Raw genomic sequence first — 19093 nt, 5'->3', positions numbered from 1 at the left:
AGAAAGCGTTGAGTAATTGCCATTAGCTCATATTTTAGGTTGAGAATTTCCTCGCAAAGTTCTTCTGCTTATCTGTTTAGACATGTTTCCACCCTGCCACATGATGATTTCAAAGAATTTTTATCCTTCCAGAGCAAACACATCATCAGTTATCAATTAAGAATTCACGCTCAAGTCTGCCTGCAACTAGAGAAGCATTTAAGCACATGCTTAAGATCATTTCTAAACAGCAACATTTTCTTAAGTTCAGTCCTAGAAAGCGATGCCTTAAGTTTACCCACACGTCACTGAAATGCACATGGAAAAAAAAACATTAAAATTGTAACTGCAAAATGAAGTCAGCAGCTCTGCATTACCCTAAAATGGGAAGCAGCCAGCTACATTAAGATAAAGGTTATAACCCTTTCACACAATCAAATGAAATTAAGCAGTTTTAGAGAAACATTGCTTAAACATTTGGTTTCTTCAAATGCAGACCTCAGAGAGAAGTGCTCTAGCTAAACAAAAACTATTTCCCTATTTATTTTTCTTTATAGGGAAATGTTCAGATTCCTTCAGAGTTATTGTTTCTTCACAAGCAAGTACTAAAGACAAAAACAATTCCACAAACTAATAGAAGCTACCACAGTAAGGACAGGATAAAATCTGTACTGGAAGCCTACAGTAATTAGATTTTTCTTTTTAATTGTTGTAATCTACTTAAAAACCATCTGACTTTTTTTGAAACAGGCCTCTGATTGCATAAAGAAATAAGATTCCATTAAAGACTTGTTGCAAAGCTAACAATTTGAAAGCCTTTACAAGAGCTTTTGAAATCCTGGCCAGGGGCATTTGAAATGCAGCTGGTCTTCTTCACTTTTGTTGTTCCATGAACATTTGATTCAGAATTACCCATTAACTTTGTTTTCCCTCTCCTTCTCTCTTTTTTTTTTTAATTGATAAGAGACATGATAAATAGTTTTATCAGTGTACACAAACTTACCCTCGCGCCCTTCTCTGGGAAACATTTGCATCCAGCGCTGCAATCGCGTCCTCCACATGGCCCGCTGTAAGACTTCTTCCCACCCTATTAAAAAGAAAGAAAGCAATTGACTTTTATAACTATTTGTCTGCTGAAGATCTTAATATTTTCAAATTTCAAAACTTTTTAGCCATCTTACATCTGTTGGGTGAATTTGCTGGGAAATAAATAGCAAAATATATTTGAAATTTTACTTCTCCGTAACTGAATCATCTTCAGAATCATCAAATATATGGAAAAAGTATTTAGAAATACTTACAGGACAAGTAAATTTACATGAGTTAGGGATAAGCGTTTTCCAGGGCTACCAAAATCCACAAAACTACCTGGTGTTTTGCTAGTCACAATACACTAACTAGACATAATTAAAACTGGTGCCTCAGCCTTTCTGTATATCCAAATCTCTACATCACGAGAAATACCAAGGCATGACCTCTACATATTCGTGCCAGCAAAGAATCTGCAGCCCCTGAGCCACAGACATAAGTGGATGGGAGAAGGTGGCATCTGGAGCCCTAAGGAGATAACGGAAAGCAGGCAGGAGGAAACACCCATGTTTGAACAGATATGAAAAACCTCCATCTCTGAAAGCATATTACACAGATGCATTGACAAAACTGCTCAGTTTACAACAAACCATATCCCCCTCCCACAGCAGTGTTCACCGCCCTCATAACTCCACCTGTCACATTAAGGGCAACTGAGACTAGATGTACAGCATTTTAGAGAAGAAACAATAGAGCACTTACGATTTTATTCTCTGTGGAAAGTAGTGAGCAGAGGGAAACAAAGGTCTTCTCCATCAGTTGCTCTTTCTAAAGGTGTAGAGACAGAAGCTCTGCTCTCAAGCCCTCCATGTTAAAACACAGAGACACATTTTTCGCCCTTGACGCTGAATGTGTGTTTTGTTGTGGAGATAAACTCACACAAAGGTGGTTTTGGAAAGACTACCCAGAGAATAGAAAAGGATAAAAAGAAGCAACATCCCTGCTTACACCACAGGGAGCCCACGGCACTGGAAGGCCAAAGGCCCTGCCACACGCAGCACTATGCATCAGCCCGCACACCTGCCCAGCTGTCCCTGGGTTTTGAAAGTCTGAATGAAACAGAAATTTAAGATCATCTAGAGGTGATCAACCTAAGTGCTTAAACAAGTTTAGACTGGAGTTGAACATTTCCTTCCTAAAAGCATTCACAGAAGATATTTTTCAAGCCTTTAAAATTTCCTGACACCTGTCAAGCAAGGAACGTAAAAAATGAAAGGCAAGTCAGGCAAGTTTCTCATGCAGCCTTGAACTCCTTTACGTCAGCTTTCTCAAAGAAAGGAACTAGTCTGGCATCACTTTCTCTGCTTATATACAGGTAAATTAAAAAATATATATTAATTTACATCCTGATACACACATTGTTCTGCTATAAATTCAACATCCCCAGCTCTTATGTGCAGAACGAACAGATTCTATCTAAAACCCTTCAATCCTATACACCCCTAGCCTGAAGGGAGCACTATGTCTCACTGCAAAATAGTCATAGTTACCTCCAAGCAATTCCAAAAGTCATCAAGTGAATTAAAACAAACAGTATTTCCGCAGACCTGTACACAGTTCCGTTCAGATTAAACCCCACTACTCTCTCACTAACACTGTATGGCAGCACCTGAAGCAACCCTTGTGCTAAGCAGACGGAGTGATGAACTGCAAGAGTCACCTCGACATGGAATGCAGTGCACACAGTCCTCACCCTTGGAAGCAGGAAATAAAAGTAAGCTTAAGTAAAGGTAACAAACAAAAAAAGCAAAGAGGAGAAAAATTGTACCTGCAGGATATATAATAGGCAGCAAGAGCATCGCCAAGCTGCCTGCACAGGATGATCAGCACCAATCTGAGCCTGAAATGTACATTGGTAAATGTAAAAACTGGTCCCCATCTTGACAGACACTGCTGGAAGGGCACTTCTGACCACTAGCAGAATCAGCTCCTAGAGTCCTGATAAGAGGACCTCAGAGGGAAGCGCCCCGAGACAACTTTTGGCATATTATATGCATATTTTGCAGGGAAAATCTGGAGTCATTGCAAGCCAATGTATACCTCTATTCCTGAGGCTTAATCTTACAGTTACATTGCTGGCAGATAGCTTTATGCCACTGGAGAATTAGATTATATCTTCCTAGATGCTTATTCAACTCAGCCTTAAATTCTCCCAAGATTTTAGCCTCCATTTATTCCCCCCCCCCCTCCCCACACATTATTTTTCATTCCAGCAGTCATTACCATGAGCCTTCAGTTCCTATGGTTCTGTTAATTTTGCTGTTCCCCCAAGAGGGGGGGACAAAAGAAGAGAAACACTTCATGCCATTGCTGAATCCCTTCCAGGTCGCTGTCTCACAGCAGTCACTCTCGTGGAGCACCAGAGCTCACCTTGCCAGAAACCTCCCACCTCTGGTGGCAACCAGGCCCTTTCCAGTGGCAGAGCACTGGACAGAACTTGAATATTCTTTCCATGCCCGCTGCCTACACTGCTCCCCACAGTGCTGTGGTTTAGCATACATGAGCCAAGTCAAATTCCCACTAAAGTCAAAATAAATCTTCCCATTGACTGCAGTGGGATCTGGATCAAAGGCTCACTGAGGTTTATTTAAAAAAAGAAAAAATGTCCGTATTTTGAGTAAAATTGTGCATACATTGAGTTTCTATGTTCCTTTTCATAGCACGAGGAGTCATTTTGCTTATTTGTGAATGAAAGCATTTAGGAAGGAAGTAAACCAAAGCCAGTTGGCTCTAAACCAGGTGTTACATGCCCTGAGTGTTTTATTTAGGGGAAGGAGCTGACACCAGACACTCCAGTACTACTTAAATAGCAAACAGCCATGTACATAATATTTATGTATACAAATATAAAGGCTACTTACAATGTTCTAGAGCACAGTGCTCTCTTCTGAAAAGGTTTAATACATTTTTTCCATTCAAATGTACAACTGCATTGGTCATTCGAATACTTGTAGACAGGAATCTGAATGTGTAAGCACAGGCCCTTCGTACCTGTTCTGTGTATGTACACAGGGAGATCTGACTGCCCTGAGATGCATTTCAGGTTGGCAAACGTGGTTCCTCAGAAACAACATGGAAGTCAAGAAATGAAGATTAAACAATTGGAATTCCATTGGCTACAAGTGGACCAGGAATTTTGCAGAAAATAAAAGTAACAAATCAGTACTGATGATTAAAATAAGCAATTTGAGATTAATAGCTATTTTAGCTATAACATAAGTGGAGTAACACATTGAATTATTTCAGTATTACGTAGCTATTACTAGTACTGAGTGTAGGAAAAAACATTTTAGTTCAAACACACTGATATTAGTGAGGACTTTTTTTTTTAAAAAAAAAGGTGTTCAAAATGAGAGCTGGTATATGCGTGATCTTCCTCTGCCATTTCTGGTGTACCTCCCTCAAGCATTTGTGCATGGTTGATTCATTCAGATGGAGTGCCATTTTAATCTTTCCATTGACTTCAGCAAGTCCTGGAGCGAAGCCAAAGACAGTAAAGAAAGCTAACAGCTGTGATGCCATAAGAGGTGTCCCAGACCCATGTTAATTCCAGCTCTTCTATAGCAACACACAGGACCTCACAATAGCAGCAAATGATATTGAAGCTCCACAAATCCAAAGAAAACTGTACTTGCAGCACACATGGGAGGAAACCCCTAACACAGGACCTGAATAAGATTTCAAGGAAGGACAGCTCTGACACATGAGCTGAGGCTCAATTTTCTTCTGCTCTGTAATCTACGGATCATCTTTGAAATACCTGAGAGCTTTGGCTGAAGACAATGACTTCAGTCAGCTAGGAAGGTGAACCCACAAGCCAAGGCAGAGATGTAGTGAGGGCATGTTTTGGAAAAGGGCAGCAGAAAGGCAAAAACCGTGTAACTACCTTTAACATGAGGAAATACAAGCAGCAGTGGTGGTAATGGGAAAGTAAGTTGGAAAGCTTTAGAAAAAGATGGATTGTAAGGAATCCAGCATGCCAAATTGGAGGATGTAAAGCACGCTGAAAGAAGAGCATGTCCATAACCAGACAAAAAAAGAAAATGATGAAACAAAGATGAAGATAAAATGAAGTGGAAGAATCTCAGACTTGAGCAAGGAGTTTTGCCAAGGAAGAAACTTTTTTCCCTAAGCCTTATCTCTGGTTACTTCCAAACTCCAGTTAAGGACCACTCTAGTCCAGAACAAAATCCTGACCAACTTCACAATCCAAAGCTGGAAATAGAACATAAGGAAACTTCTGGGATCTGCAAAAAACCCCAAACATTTTTCATACAGTTCAGGACCTATTATCTGCTGATGACTAATAAGGAAATCACATTTACAGTACCAAACACCCTGGTAAAATGTCACAGTAAAAAAACTAGTGAAACATAATATCTCTGTTTACTTCATGAGCTAAGTAATGTTACCCTTTTTAGCTTCCACGGCTTTTAAGATTTCTACAGAACTTAGACCCAATTTTGAAAACATTTACCCACACATTTATGTCCCCTCTCAGAAATCAGCAGTCAGATTCTACTTTGCTCTGCATGTGTTAAAAAGAAAGTGCCACGCTAACTTGAAATAAGTACTTCAAAACTAAAAAAACCTGATAAGCCAGGAAGCACAGCAACATCTGCACTCAGAAATGGCAGCGTGACCCAGCAAAGACAGCATAATGTCATGCAGCAAACAGATGCAGTAATTTTTCCCAACACAGAAGGTGTCAGAGCAGAAATAAACCAACATGCTTGCTGGTCAGACTGCACGAGAGCAGTTGCTGGGATTTGTTTGGGAGTGAAGTAGTGAAGAGGTGAAAATACACCAGCAAGACGTTGGATAAACTTAAAATACAAACATGATTTTTCCACAAAGAATATCAGGTGCTTGAACTCATTTTTTTTTTCTCACTGAGATGCCCCAAACCTTGATTTGCTCTGTATGTCACATTGGTGGCTTTTTAAAATAGTATAAAGAGCCAGGTCAAGTGTAGGAACTAATAACAAGAGATTTTTTTGTCAAACTGGCAGGTAAGTAATCAATGGGAAGCAGCAAATTAAGAGAAAATCCTGAGTATCTACCAAACAGCAGATGGATACAAATCTCTGAGCAAACAACCACATGACACAACCCAAGAATTCATCTTTTCCACACCACACATCCTAGTACTGCCTTGCAGCTGTACACATGCAGGGAAAAAGTGACTACAGAGAGAATGACAAGGTAATACACGCGTGAGTAGGATTTTAGCTGGAAGACAGTGCACTTTTTTGTCACTTTCAAGAAGGATGAACTCTGCACAGGCACAAAGCTCAAAAATCCCTCTTATTACAAGTGTGTGGTTTAAGATCCTCCCTGCTACAGGGCATGGCTTATTTGGGCCAGCAGAATGAAGATGAGGAGGTGATGCAAGTGCCATTTATACATTCATCTGAAAGGTAAGTGTCAGAAGTGAATGAATTTTATCTAAACAATGTTCTGGACACCACTCTGCTGCTTAGGAGCATTTTACAACTCTAACTGTCAGTCACTGAGAACATATGTCAACAGAAAGACCTTTGTGGTAAGAGTATGTAAACAGCACTACAGGTGACCATCAGGGACTGAATGCTACATTACATATATTACAGACAGAGGAAAGGACAGTAGTGGCACACAAGCAAGTAAGTATAAGCCTCCTTAAATATACGTAGGAGAAATATCATCTTTAAGCAGACACCCTTCGTGTTACAAAGGCAAGAGACATCTTCTGTGAGCTGGTAATCCCTGCTAATGGAGTGACAGAACAATGCAGGATTCACTGACTGCCACTTTTGCTTTGTTCCTAATGCATTTCATGACAAAGCATCACCTTCCCACCCAGTCCCTGCTATTAGCAACAGAACTACCTAGAAAGCAAAATATCCTATTTGGTGAAAAAACCCGACCTCACAATATAAACATTGGTGGAAACTGTCTTCCAGATCTCCATTTTCTACACTTACACATTCCTCCTATAATTGGGTACATTAAAGCTGAGTGTAAAATTGTAACAAGCCTGGAAAAGCATTTCCCAATGATTAATTAGAATCAAGATGTAAAAAACACAATCAAAAGTAAGAATCTGTACAGCTCAAACAGTAACACACACACATCACACGTAAAGCCAGACTGTAAGCCCTTGTCTTGTTCTGAGCAGCACTCTCCTTCCTGCAGTCCCATGTAAGCAAACAGCCTCCAACACACCAGCAGTAGGAACGTCACTTATTGCTTCTTCAGTATAACACACAAATCTGGTTCTGTACTGCTCTGTCTTCTGGCAGTTTTCAGTTCAGTTGATAGGCTACACAAAGCAGTACATACTTCTTTCTCAATACCCTGCTGCTCAATGAGCATGTAGTTAAAGCCAGACAGTTTATTTACAGCCGAGATGAGCAAGGACACAACACGCAACCACAAGCTTATCTCTTACTGCACAAAAGGCCTTTCAAAGAAAGCTATTAAATGTGAATTTGTAGCTAAGATACTAATTCATTTTAAGGTTCACTGACTTCTTCAGTAAACCAATTTCCTCAAACACTTTCATTCATTTCATAGAGCTGGCAAACAACTGGTGGCTGAGACCAACCGATAGTTACTAATGGAAACCAACCCTCCTCCAATTGCAATGACACATGAGGCTACAAAACTGGGAGGAGATCCTGGCCTAGAGAAACTAGCAAAAAAACTCTGACTGAACCAAATTCCATCCTGTATTCACTCCCAGCTTTCATTCCTGCCAGTGAGACAGGGTGCTGGCACACTGAAATTGAAACATTAAAGGTCAGTTTGATAGACAGCTAAAATGAACTGATGTCTTTCAAACAGTAAGGTTGACTGACCCCTTTTTTTTTTGAGGAAATGTGTTTCTCATCAGTTGGGCGGAGATAGAATTTGCAGAGTTTTTAATTCGCTGGAGTAGTTTTCACTCATACAAATAACATCTAATTTCTGTGAAGAGAAGCATCTCCTACCACAGAATTTCCAGAGCATATTATTTGTCTGTGAAAGCAGACAAGTAAACCAAAGGTACTGTATTTGGTATACAAGTGGCCACAGGCCTCATGACACCTGTGAGTAGCTTAGAAAACTCAGAAGCAGAGTAATGGGGATGACCTGATCTAAAAATAGGAGTAACAAAATTCCAATTCACTTCATGCCTCTACCTGGTCTGACCAGGCAGTGAGGCCTGGCCGCCAGCAGCCCTCAGGTACCCACAGCTACTCCAGCAGCACCAGCACACCAAAGCAAGGACAACTCCATAGCCAGGTCCTGTTAGATCAGTTGTAACCTTTAATACATAACAACACACATTTGTACAGAAGCTTTCATTATTTTTGGTTCTCTTGCTTGGTGAAACTCACAGCTTATTTCTTACCAGATGGAATGTAGCAAGGCACAAAGAATGCGTGAGTCCCACAGGCAGCGCCCCACAGTATGGTGCTGTGAGTTCAGCTCCATGTGCTCACCTGCTGGAGCCTACGCCTTAGAAAGAACACAGGGAAAGGGGCTTCCACCCCATGGAGCCAGAGGGAGATCTCTCCATTAACTGTGCATAAGGAGCAGATGGATTCTTCCATGGATTCATTATCATGCAAACGTGGCAGCAGTAACAAGGAGCAGTAGGATTATCGCATCCCACTGTAGGAAGTGCCTGCAGATAACTCAGCATCCCTTTAGGGAAAAAGAACGGCACAGTCCTATTGGTATTGTTTATGAATTCCCAAAATACATCAATTCGTATAGCGACAACGATGAAAAGTGAATTTTTTAAAGCACATTCATATATTGATGCAGCACATAACCTAATACATTATACTGAGAAATAATTTGCTCCCTTAGTATTACTTTCTATCAAAGCTGGGCATAAGCTAAGTGAAAAAGAAAAAGACCATTGCCCTAGTTCCGTAACTACACAGAGAAGTAAGTTACACAGCCTTGAGTAATGATTCCAAAATCAGGAACAACTGTTATATGATTTAGCACAGGTATTTACTAAGTTTGTACCTGCCCAGCTGCCTTATTAGCCCCATGTAACACTCCACCACAACCCCTGGCTAAATCCAACACACGCTGCCAACCAGTGCAGACATTTACTGTACTGAAGTTGCTGAATGGATTGACATTTAGGATACTAAAAACCACGCTGTCTTACAGCTAGATATTAAAAGTATAGATGACCTAGTTGAAAGAGGCGGACATTATGCAATGTGTATATAATATATACCACTATGAACCAATACAAGCCTTTATAAACAAAACTAACAAATCAGATAAAAGCTGTTCTTAGAAACACCAACCTCTCAGCAAGAGAATGGACACTCTTCCATCAAATAACCAGGTCATCTTATCCTAAAATGTTCCTGTGATACATAAGAGATTTCAGACAACTTCAAAGGTATGCATATGGCTTGGAAACAAATCTTCGTGATTCATTCATTCATGATCTGAAGGTACCAGATGATTCAGCCAACCCTTTTACTTGTGATCGTGCTATACCTTGCAAAAAGTTGCGTAGTAGATAAAACATGAGTATTTCTTCTTCCAAAAGTCACTTTTTTCTTTCCAAATCACTCAAGTTTCCAGTGTTCTAGCTGAACAGTTTTCAAGTCCCGCTATACATGTATCACCCTCTCACATAATCATCATATGATCTTTCAGAGCCATCTTTGCAACTGTCTCATTTCCTCTTACCTCTTGCCAAAATGGTAGCACAAACTTCAACAACTGTAAAGCACTTGCAAGCAAGATGTTTGAAAAAGAACTCCCACAAATTATAAGCTCATAGACTTCTCTGCATGGTTCTGTTGCATGAGAAGTCAGTGACTGAAGACATTTTTTCCAAAGTAAGGTTTTTAAATACAAAAACTTGTCCTTCAACCACAACAGAAATAAGGAAAATAATAACATGAGTAACTTCATCCATTTCAGCTAAAACATTTGTCCATAGGCTTATGTATCTGAGGTGAATGCAACAACCCCTTAGGCAGAACTACACTACACGTCCACACTTCCACATTCACTCCAGATGCAGCTGGTCAACGGAAAAGCATCAGTCCTGAAAGTGACTCAGCTCCTTCATCTTGTAAATAATTCTAACAATTAAAATACTAGAGAAGGAAAGTCTTCATGAAAATGTTAAGGGCACATAGTACTTAACAGCAAAACATATGCCAGAAAGTTGGAATGTGTCCATCGTGATTCATCCTCCAGTTTTATAGTCAACACAGACCACCAACTTTGAAAATATTACAGCAATTTATTATTTGCATCTTATTTTAAAATGCATCACTCCTCCCCAAAGCCATTAGCTGCAAATTGTATTGTTGTTTTTTTTAAAATGCAAGTTCCAGAGCTGACAAATGATGATGACATTTTTGAAGTAAAACCCAATGAAAACACTGGTAGAAATTGGCTGTACTTCCAGTGATGCCCTCGGCTAGACATTGATGATTGAGAGGCAAGGGAGAAACTGTATCTGACCTTCCACTCCAAAGCTAACTAATCACTCCCTCCATCTTTTGGATTTGAATCAGAGAAAAAAAACCCTGGTGTAACTGCTTACCACAATGGAACTACACTAGGGCTCAATACAGCCTTATGCGTGGGAGGCAGTTGGTAGAAGGATGCTTGATCCATCTCCTGGGGAGACAGCAAAGAGTGGGAAGAGCCTTAGGAAATACATAGCTGTGAAGAAGAGGGAAGCCTCTTGGCAGAAATGACTTTTGAACCTCTTTTGCACTCGGACAACTCAGCATGCAGGTTTGCCTAACCAAGCCAGTATCAAAACAGCCTGAAAATGAGAAGAAAATGGTAAAATGGGAGCTACAGACATTTAACCATCACTACATTTGCATAAACAAGAATTGCACCTAACCTAGGCAGGATCTCTTCAGTTTGGTTTTGTTTGCATCCAAGATATTGTCAAAAAAATACAACTTGTTTAACCATCACTTCCTCAAGATATCTTGTACAAAAGAACACCACTGATTTCAATGAGTTTCATGCTTGCTTCTTCAATTAGGTTTTATTTTTCTCTTGTAAACAAAGTAAATCAATCAGTGGCCAAAGAGATAGCCAAAATTTATCTAGTTCTGCTTTGTTCCATTTTTGTGCACATACAGTACACATCTTAACAGTACTCTGAACCCGTTTTAGCTACTACCTTAATTTATTTCCCCAGTGAATACACTGCCTTTCCAAAAGCAAGGCTCCACATTGCTGTTCACTGTTAAAAATTGTTAGTGAAAAAAAATTAAAATATTCAGTTCCACAATGCATTGAGATCCACACTTAATTCTGATGACCTCAATGCAACCAAACAACATGGTGCAATGCCTTGCTAACCAGAAATCAACTTTGGTACATGCCTTTTTTTTTTTTTTTTAGTTTTTGCATATCGAAGGCCTTAAGAAACAGCCCCTATAATACATGAGCATAGAGCAATTCAGTAAAAAAAAAAAAAGAAAAGAATACACATCACACAAAAGATGAGAGCCCCCTAAATTTGCCTCAGCTTCAACTAGAGCAGCACAACTGTGAGTCACTCCCTGCTGAGTATAACTCTGAACAGCCAGGGGAAGAAAATGCAGTTTTCTTCTATTCTCTCTTCAGGAATAATCAAGTCCTTAAGCTTGAGATAGATGAAAATTCATTTAACAGCATAATAGAAGGACTGTTACTCCCAAACATGGGGAAGAAGGTGAGCAGAACTCGCTCTTCTATCCAACACTTCTATTTTAAATAAATATACCATGTAGATTTTAGCTGGAACATGGCATACATCTTGTGTGATTAGCCCAAAGGACAAAATAGGCTGCTTGGAATATTCCAGATTCCTTCCTTGTCAGGATTAGGAAAAGGTTGCCCTCGGCACTGAATAATCCTGTATGCACATTTCTAAAGACACTGAAAATACGTAGACAGCTCATTTTCTCCACAATGAAGTTACAAAAAATAATCCTGAAGTAGTTATAGTTGCTATTATTTCTAGAATGGGTACACAAAAAGCCTCCTGTATACTTTCCAATGACATGGCACATGATATAAAAATGACTATGACTACTTTAACAACTACACTATTTTGATAAATAATTCTCATTACACATGAATTCATATTTTGGGGAAGGCAATGTAAGTACTCTAGTTAATCAACTGCAGATCGCAAACTTCCACTAAATAGTTTCACACAATGCTTTGCACTCAAATTCTTTCTCATGTTATCAAGATACACTGGTTAAAAAACTCTGACATGCCATCCTAATTATGGGAGAACTACAGTTCAGAAAATGAAAGTGAGTGATTGAGAACTGGGCTCCTGCAGCAAGAAATCAGAGCAGCTGAGATGGAAGTTACAGGCAGACTGGTTGGGGATTTCCATTTTGTATATAAACAATTAGCTCCACCTGAAACACAAATTAATGGTTATGGAAGTGGCTCTTGGCTGTTCAGGTTACTAATATACCCACACCAGATTAAATTTCTAGAACAGGATGACACATCAGCTGAAGACAGGGTGGAGCCAAGTGAGAACTACTCCCATGGGCAGAAATAGTTCAGTTAGCAAAGTTTTATGGCCTGAAGGCAAAAAGTTTATCTACCTTTTCCAGTTCATTGATGACACCCACATTAAGGCCAGTCATTCTTCTTTTTGGGAAGGGACTGAAAAAAATCTCAGCCAAATCATTTTTTGTCATTTAATCTTTCATCCTATTTTTTAAATAGGAGACCTGCATCACAGATTACAAATGGATCAACATGACCAAACAGCTAGAAGTCTGTACAACTATAGTTTATCTAAATAAAAACATAAAACATCTTTTGGAACTGTCAGAAGACTACCTGTTAGAGTACCAACATCTTTAACTCTTTAACATCTACCTGTACAGCCTCACCTGTTTGCTTTCTTCCTTCACTTAATGGGGAAAGTCATCTAATCGCAGCTCACCTTGTACTCTGTGATCCTGCAAACATGAGCTTGCTTATGTTTGGGTATCTCCTAAGATCTCTGGGGGCTGTGTCTCTGGATTGAAGCAATAGACTAAGTCCACAGCAAATACCATTGTGAGGCATCTCGCTGTATGAAGTTCATCAAGTCTGCCAGTAAAGATTTACTTCAGTTCCAGACAGTACCAAGCACTTTGTGCGTTTTTGGTTAATAAGGTCGCAAAGGAAACTAGAGAAGCACTTAGTGTTCCACCCACAAAATACTTCAAAGAGTAGTATCAGTGAGAAATCACTCTCCTTTGGGGGGCAAAGGATGACCACCACCCTAATGTTTGTTTTAGGCACTGCACAATGGGTTTTGCTGTTAATTAACCTTAGGCCACCATAGTAAGTGCAATTTAAGTAAATACCTTTGGAGCTGTTCCTCTATCTACAGTATTCCTTGTATTTTCAGGGAGTGGACTTGTCAAGTCAAAATAGTGTCTCTCCTAGGAACACATAGCTGTTGACTCTTGGCTGTTGACTACTTAGTCATCTTGATTGGTCCTTTACCCTTTACCCAAATTGTAAGAAGACACCAGGTCAGCTGAGTCATCTTCAAAAGTTTAGCACTAGCATAAATGTCAGTGAACAATTGGTTCCTTTATGTCAAAATTAAAAATAATGAATGGTGCATACAACCTCAAAATTGTATATACTCCCGCATGCACATTAAACTGACTGAGCAAACAAATTAAAAAGTAAAAGCAGACATGTTTTTCTATAGACCTACAACTCTGCAAAAGAAAAGTTACATAAAAGGCCCAACCAAGCAGCAAATGCAGTCAAAACACCCTCTGACGTCCAACGATCTCTCATTTATACTCAGAGCATAAAACAGTTTGCAATTAAGTTTCCCAGTACTGTAAATATATTAGAAATAAAGAGTATGTAAAAGATGCAAAATTAGTACAGTAAATTATGTTTAAAAAACAATTGTATGTATGCAAGATCAACTATACTACCATGCAAGCACATTTATGTAATCAAACTTGATTTTATTAAAGTAACTCCCTTTTCTTGCCACAGCTGCTGACAGAAAAGACACTTCATTCCATTAGAGTGATGACAATAACCATATGGTTTTAAACACAACTTATCTATTAGCACATTTATCTCGAAGTCCTCTACAAACGCAGTGGTCATCCTGCAAATCATTTTTCAAACAAGCCATCTCTGTTATGGATGGGAGGAGACAGGGAGATTGAAAATTGTATCTACTGGAAATACTGCATTTCAGTCTTTTTTCATTCCATATGGAAGAAAGATTAGAAAATTAAAAACCCCCTGCAAACTGAAAGTCTTTTCTGGATAGAATGTGTGTTTTTAAACACTGGGAAATAAAACACACAGGGCACACTTCTCTTACCCTGAAGCAAGCCCCAGGAGCTTTTGTTTCAGCAGCATATGAAATCAGAAGGCTGGAGCCCTTCACCGTTGAGCAGTCAGGAAGAGAGAAAAGCAGTCAGAGACCAGACGAGTTTTCTAGGAAGAGAACTTCCCAGCTTCCACCTACTTCAATAGATTCCTCGTGGCCTTAGAAGTTTTACCTCAGCAGCATTTCCCAGCGATAAAACATTCTAAGGAGGATTTTCAACTCCATCTGGGGAAACAAAGCAACTGTCTGTCCACTGGAAATAAGTAAAAACAAATAATATCCCAAAATGTAGACACAAATGACAAGGATGAGGGAGTACAAGAAAGAGAGCAGCTCCAAAAGAGGCAGAGAACAAGAGACCAGAGCACACAAGGCTGGGAATTCAAGACTTAAATAACAGAAGCAAAATCCTTTTCAAATTCTACCCAAAGAGAGGAAACAGTGCTGACCCATGCCTGCTTCTTCCTTTTCAGCCCAGCAGTGCACTACTGAACTCCCCGTAGAGAGTCAGCTGTTGCCTCCTTCTCAGGTCCCCCATTCTCACTTCGCAGTCACACAGCAGCTGTGCGAGTTGCACTCTGTGCCTCTGAAACTCAAAGGGATCAATCGGAATTTGCAGAGAAATTTGTAAATTCAAGTGTTTCTCTGCACTCCTTCCTGCTCAGCAGAGCAACAGTGGCACAGCCACGCAGATGAGATTCCTAGACCCTGCCTGGGAACGAACACTGCACCATGGACCACACGAGGCTTTGAGGATTGCGGTGTGCTTAAGACATTAAATCAACCACTGATTTTCTCACCACAGAATAACTCCTCTCTCATCATACCTACATATACTGCACAGCGCACACAACAGAATGTTGAGCTTAGTATCACAGCTGTTAACACAGGTTGATTTTCTGAGCTCCCCTTCTCAGGCTTTAGCCTGCAAGAGAAGGCGAGCAATCCATCCATGGTAAAATGACCCCTCTCAGTAACAGCCAGTTAAGCCCTTCCTGCAAGGCAGGATGGATTTGCCTGAGGATTTCTCTCCTGCCTACCAAGAGAGGACACTACTACAGAGCTATGCCAGATGTCAATTAGACAGCAGCTCAAGAAGCCAAACAAGGCTGCATGCCACACCTTGGAGAAGTCCACAGGCGTCCTCCTAATTCCTCTACTTCATGAAGGTAAAGGAGAAGCGAGGGAAGAGAGAAAATATAAACTGAGGCAAGCAACTAGAAGATGTCAGAAGAAATACAAGTGGCTCCATTGTGTACCCATATATTTAATTTATTGTTGGAGCTATTTAATTTCAAGTAACACTTTTAAGCAGAACGGATGTCTATTCATCAGCTGTGGATATTGCAAGCTTCTGCCAAGATGAAGTGCACAGTCTCCCTCCACTAAGGATAATCTTACCTGTCTGGAACAGGAAGAGACAAAACGCCTTTCTAACATTTATCTAGATTAAACAGATCAGAAGAGGTAAGGCCTGATGCAGTATTTTGACAGGATAAGAACTTGTTTGCTGGGGAACAAGCACTGATTAAATCTGAGACAATGTGTGCCACGAACATTACTGCTAAGAAAACCAAAAAAGGGCAAAATACAGAACTGGCAGAATAAATGCATGATTTTATTTACAAACACCCTATTTTTAGCACGTATCTAGGCTACTAAGCAGAATATTAGCTATCAAATGATATATTACACATAAAATACATGTCATGATTAGTTTGTACTGGATACGGGAAGGAAAGAATGAGACAAAGGGAAACTATGTTTAGTAACAGCTAAAAAAAGTATGAAAGGACAGTCCTCTGGGACATCATTATCAAAACTCTACAATTTGGGAACAATACCAAGGATTTATTTTATTTTTTTTTTAAGACATGTAATGTATATTCTTTAGAATTTTTAATTTTACTATATTATTTCAAGTGTGTGTGGGGGAAGAAAAACACAGCTTGTGTCTTCAGATTGCCTTACAGATAATAAAAGGTATCTAGTAAGCACATGCAAGTATCAGCTTTCAGTTGCCCAGTTTGCCACAGAACTTGATATAAAACTTATTAAGTTTTTTCCCCCCCAGTCTTTACTAAACCACGCAAAGGAAAAATCTGTCATCGGGAAGACTAAAACTAGAAAATTAGACTGGGGAGTCTGATGCAATTTAGAACTGAAATATCTAGTTGATATAATCTCCAGAACTCCTTTTTGCCAAAGGCAGAGATCTGTATCAATAGGTGTGTGCCCTCACAGGCAACTGTTTGAGATGGTGACTTGTTAAAACCCTTAACCCTCTAATCCCCAAGTATACCAGATACATTACAGCCGAACCAAAGACATGCTGCCTGGAATAATTCAGCATCTCAGATGGGTGGATGAAAAGCTGCTGCTAAGGAAGGAAAAGCAACTGAAACAAAGCATAACCAACTAAGATAAAGCAACAGGCAAGGCTAAATAATCATTTGATCCTTGAAATCCAAGCAAGTAACTATTTACAGAAGCTGTAAAATGACAAATGTAACCTATAAGAGCACATTTAGTCTGCTGAAGACTTCACACCTTGCTCCATCTTTCACTGAGCCCACTAGAGCTGATAACAGACAGAAGTCACGTAAGCTGCAAAAAACAATATGGTGGGGATAAAAACAATTTCACTGAAATTAACATTGAATGACCTGCTTCCATAGCTTGTCTCCCTCAAGCTGTCCCTCAGGACTGATAGTATCGTTGTGCTGAGAGTCAGAAGTACTCAGACACAGAGGCCTTGGAGGGGAAGACTTTTTGCATTCAAAGCTTAGAATTTAAACTTATCTTATAGAATCGGTAACACCAAAAACCTCAACCTTCCAAAGTGTCCTTAAATTGATTGCATTTATTCCTTCTCAGCTAACAGGCATAGCGTGATAGCAGAAGATCTGTACTAGGGAAAACTGGAGCACCCACCAAGACAGGGACCAAATGCAAAGCAGAAAGCAGGCTGCCAGAATATTCTTGGTAATTTAATAGCCAGCCTTGGACATTATCACTCAGATCAAACCCAGCAATTCATGAAAAACTGTAGAAAGAATAAAGATCAGTGCTACGAGCAACAAATTCAGTGCCTGGTTGTGCAACATGCTAGCTAAGCACAGATGTCTCTTCTGAGAAAAGAACACCCACACTATTCCAAACAATGTTTTTCAAGGACATTGCCAACTAAAGAAACACTTAAAAACTTCTAGCTACAAGCATCATAAATCGTAACTCCTAGAAGCAAAAAGACTAACAGAAGAACGAACACACTGCTGGGTTGGTTACCAATTTCTGCTATGCATTTCTGTACAACTTGCCTCGTTGTCCTCTGTTCATTTACCGTGGATCTACTGGATTCAAAACCAGAACAGATTACAGAATTTAACCTAGAAATTGAGATCATAAAAAAAACAGGTGACCGCAGCCATGGAGGGACCAAACCTCATTTGAACAATGACTACCTGAGGTTTTATTATTTTGAGAAAAGACTTCTCCATTTTTCCTTAATCGAAAACTTTTACCAACTTCAGCTGAAAAATATCAGTTTGTAGCATGAAACAACAGATGTCCTTAGAATAACAGGCTCAGATATTTCCGACTGATACCACATACAGAGAAATGCCAAATGACACCAGGCTCACCCAGGTCTCATCCCACAAAGCGCTGAGCCATCTGCACGCATACAATGGGAGGGAGCGCACTCAGCAGTTCAAGGGCTATCAGAACCAATACCAAAATGTCTAGTGCAACACTGCTGAAAACTCACCGTGTTTTACTCAGTGCCAAGCTGTGGCTAGGATTGCATGGCTACACAGAGGAATGAAAAAGCAGAGTCAAGGAAAGCATCTCCTATGTTCGCATTTCCATGCCGGAGCCCTGACCTCAGCCTTGGTGAGCCTCCCAGCTCAGGATCCAACCCACACTCCTGAGCGCTACAAAGCCTGGACTTCTGCAATCACCTTGTACCATGTCCCACTTGAATTCCTGTTTGAGCTAGAAAGCATCCTTTAGGAAATCATCCAATCTTGATTTGAATATCTAAACACAAAAGTTCTAATGACAGAACTAGAGGCAAAATGTTTTGATTTTATAAAAATATTTAAAATCTCCTGTACAACAGGTCAACAAAAATTGATCGCCTCAAATTCCTAGAGCTCACTGAGTCAACATTTTCTGGCAAAAAAATGTTCAATTTAAGTTTTTAAACACAGTTGTATTAGACACTGTGCTAGTACATACTAGCAAAACACACATTCATGTAGAGGCTTTATTAAACACATTAGCATCATCTTATTCCCAACTGTGTAAGAATTACCACCAAAAGTACCTCTCCCCTTCCCATCTAATTAGCTCCACAGTGCTGCTGTGGATTTTAAAACTAAGTTCTAAAAGAGCTTTATTCATTTTTAAGCCTACCAGCACGTTAATCCAACATCAGCCTTTCTGTGTCACAGAGAATAGAAAGTGGGAGTTAGCAGCATTCCTGTTTATCTGCCCTCCCTCTTTTAACTGATGCTTTGCCCAGGACTTTATTTTCACTCCTTACATTTCTTCATCTGGTTAACCACGTAGGTCCTACACCAGCCTTTACTCCAAAAAAGGCCACTCACCGATCACCTGTGCTAATTTGCTGAAGGAGCTTCTGAGATTACAAGCAAG

At 39.8% G+C, this 19093-nt stretch overlaps 1 protein-coding gene across 2 annotated transcripts in view; it reads right to left on the bottom strand.

The window, feature by feature from the left end:
• COL4A6 (collagen type IV alpha 6 chain) overlaps positions 1-19093 on the bottom strand; it is a 123044-nt gene that overhangs the window by 77947 nt on the left and 26004 nt on the right. For both annotated transcript variants that reach the window (XM_021406341.1, XM_021406342.1), the window contains exon 3: positions 983-1066. In XM_021406341.1, coding sequence (XP_021262016.1) covers positions 983-1066 — 84 coding nt within the window. The remainder of the gene's footprint in view (positions 1-982; positions 1067-19093) is intronic.

Source organism: Numida meleagris, chromosome 8, assembly GCF_002078875.1.
Source record: "Numida meleagris isolate 19003 breed g44 Domestic line chromosome 8, NumMel1.0, whole genome shotgun sequence".
Taxonomy (NCBI): Eukaryota; Metazoa; Chordata; class Aves; order Galliformes; family Numididae; genus Numida; species Numida meleagris.
Note: the sequence above shows the minus strand (reverse complement) of the source record. Positions and strands in the feature narration are given on the sequence as shown.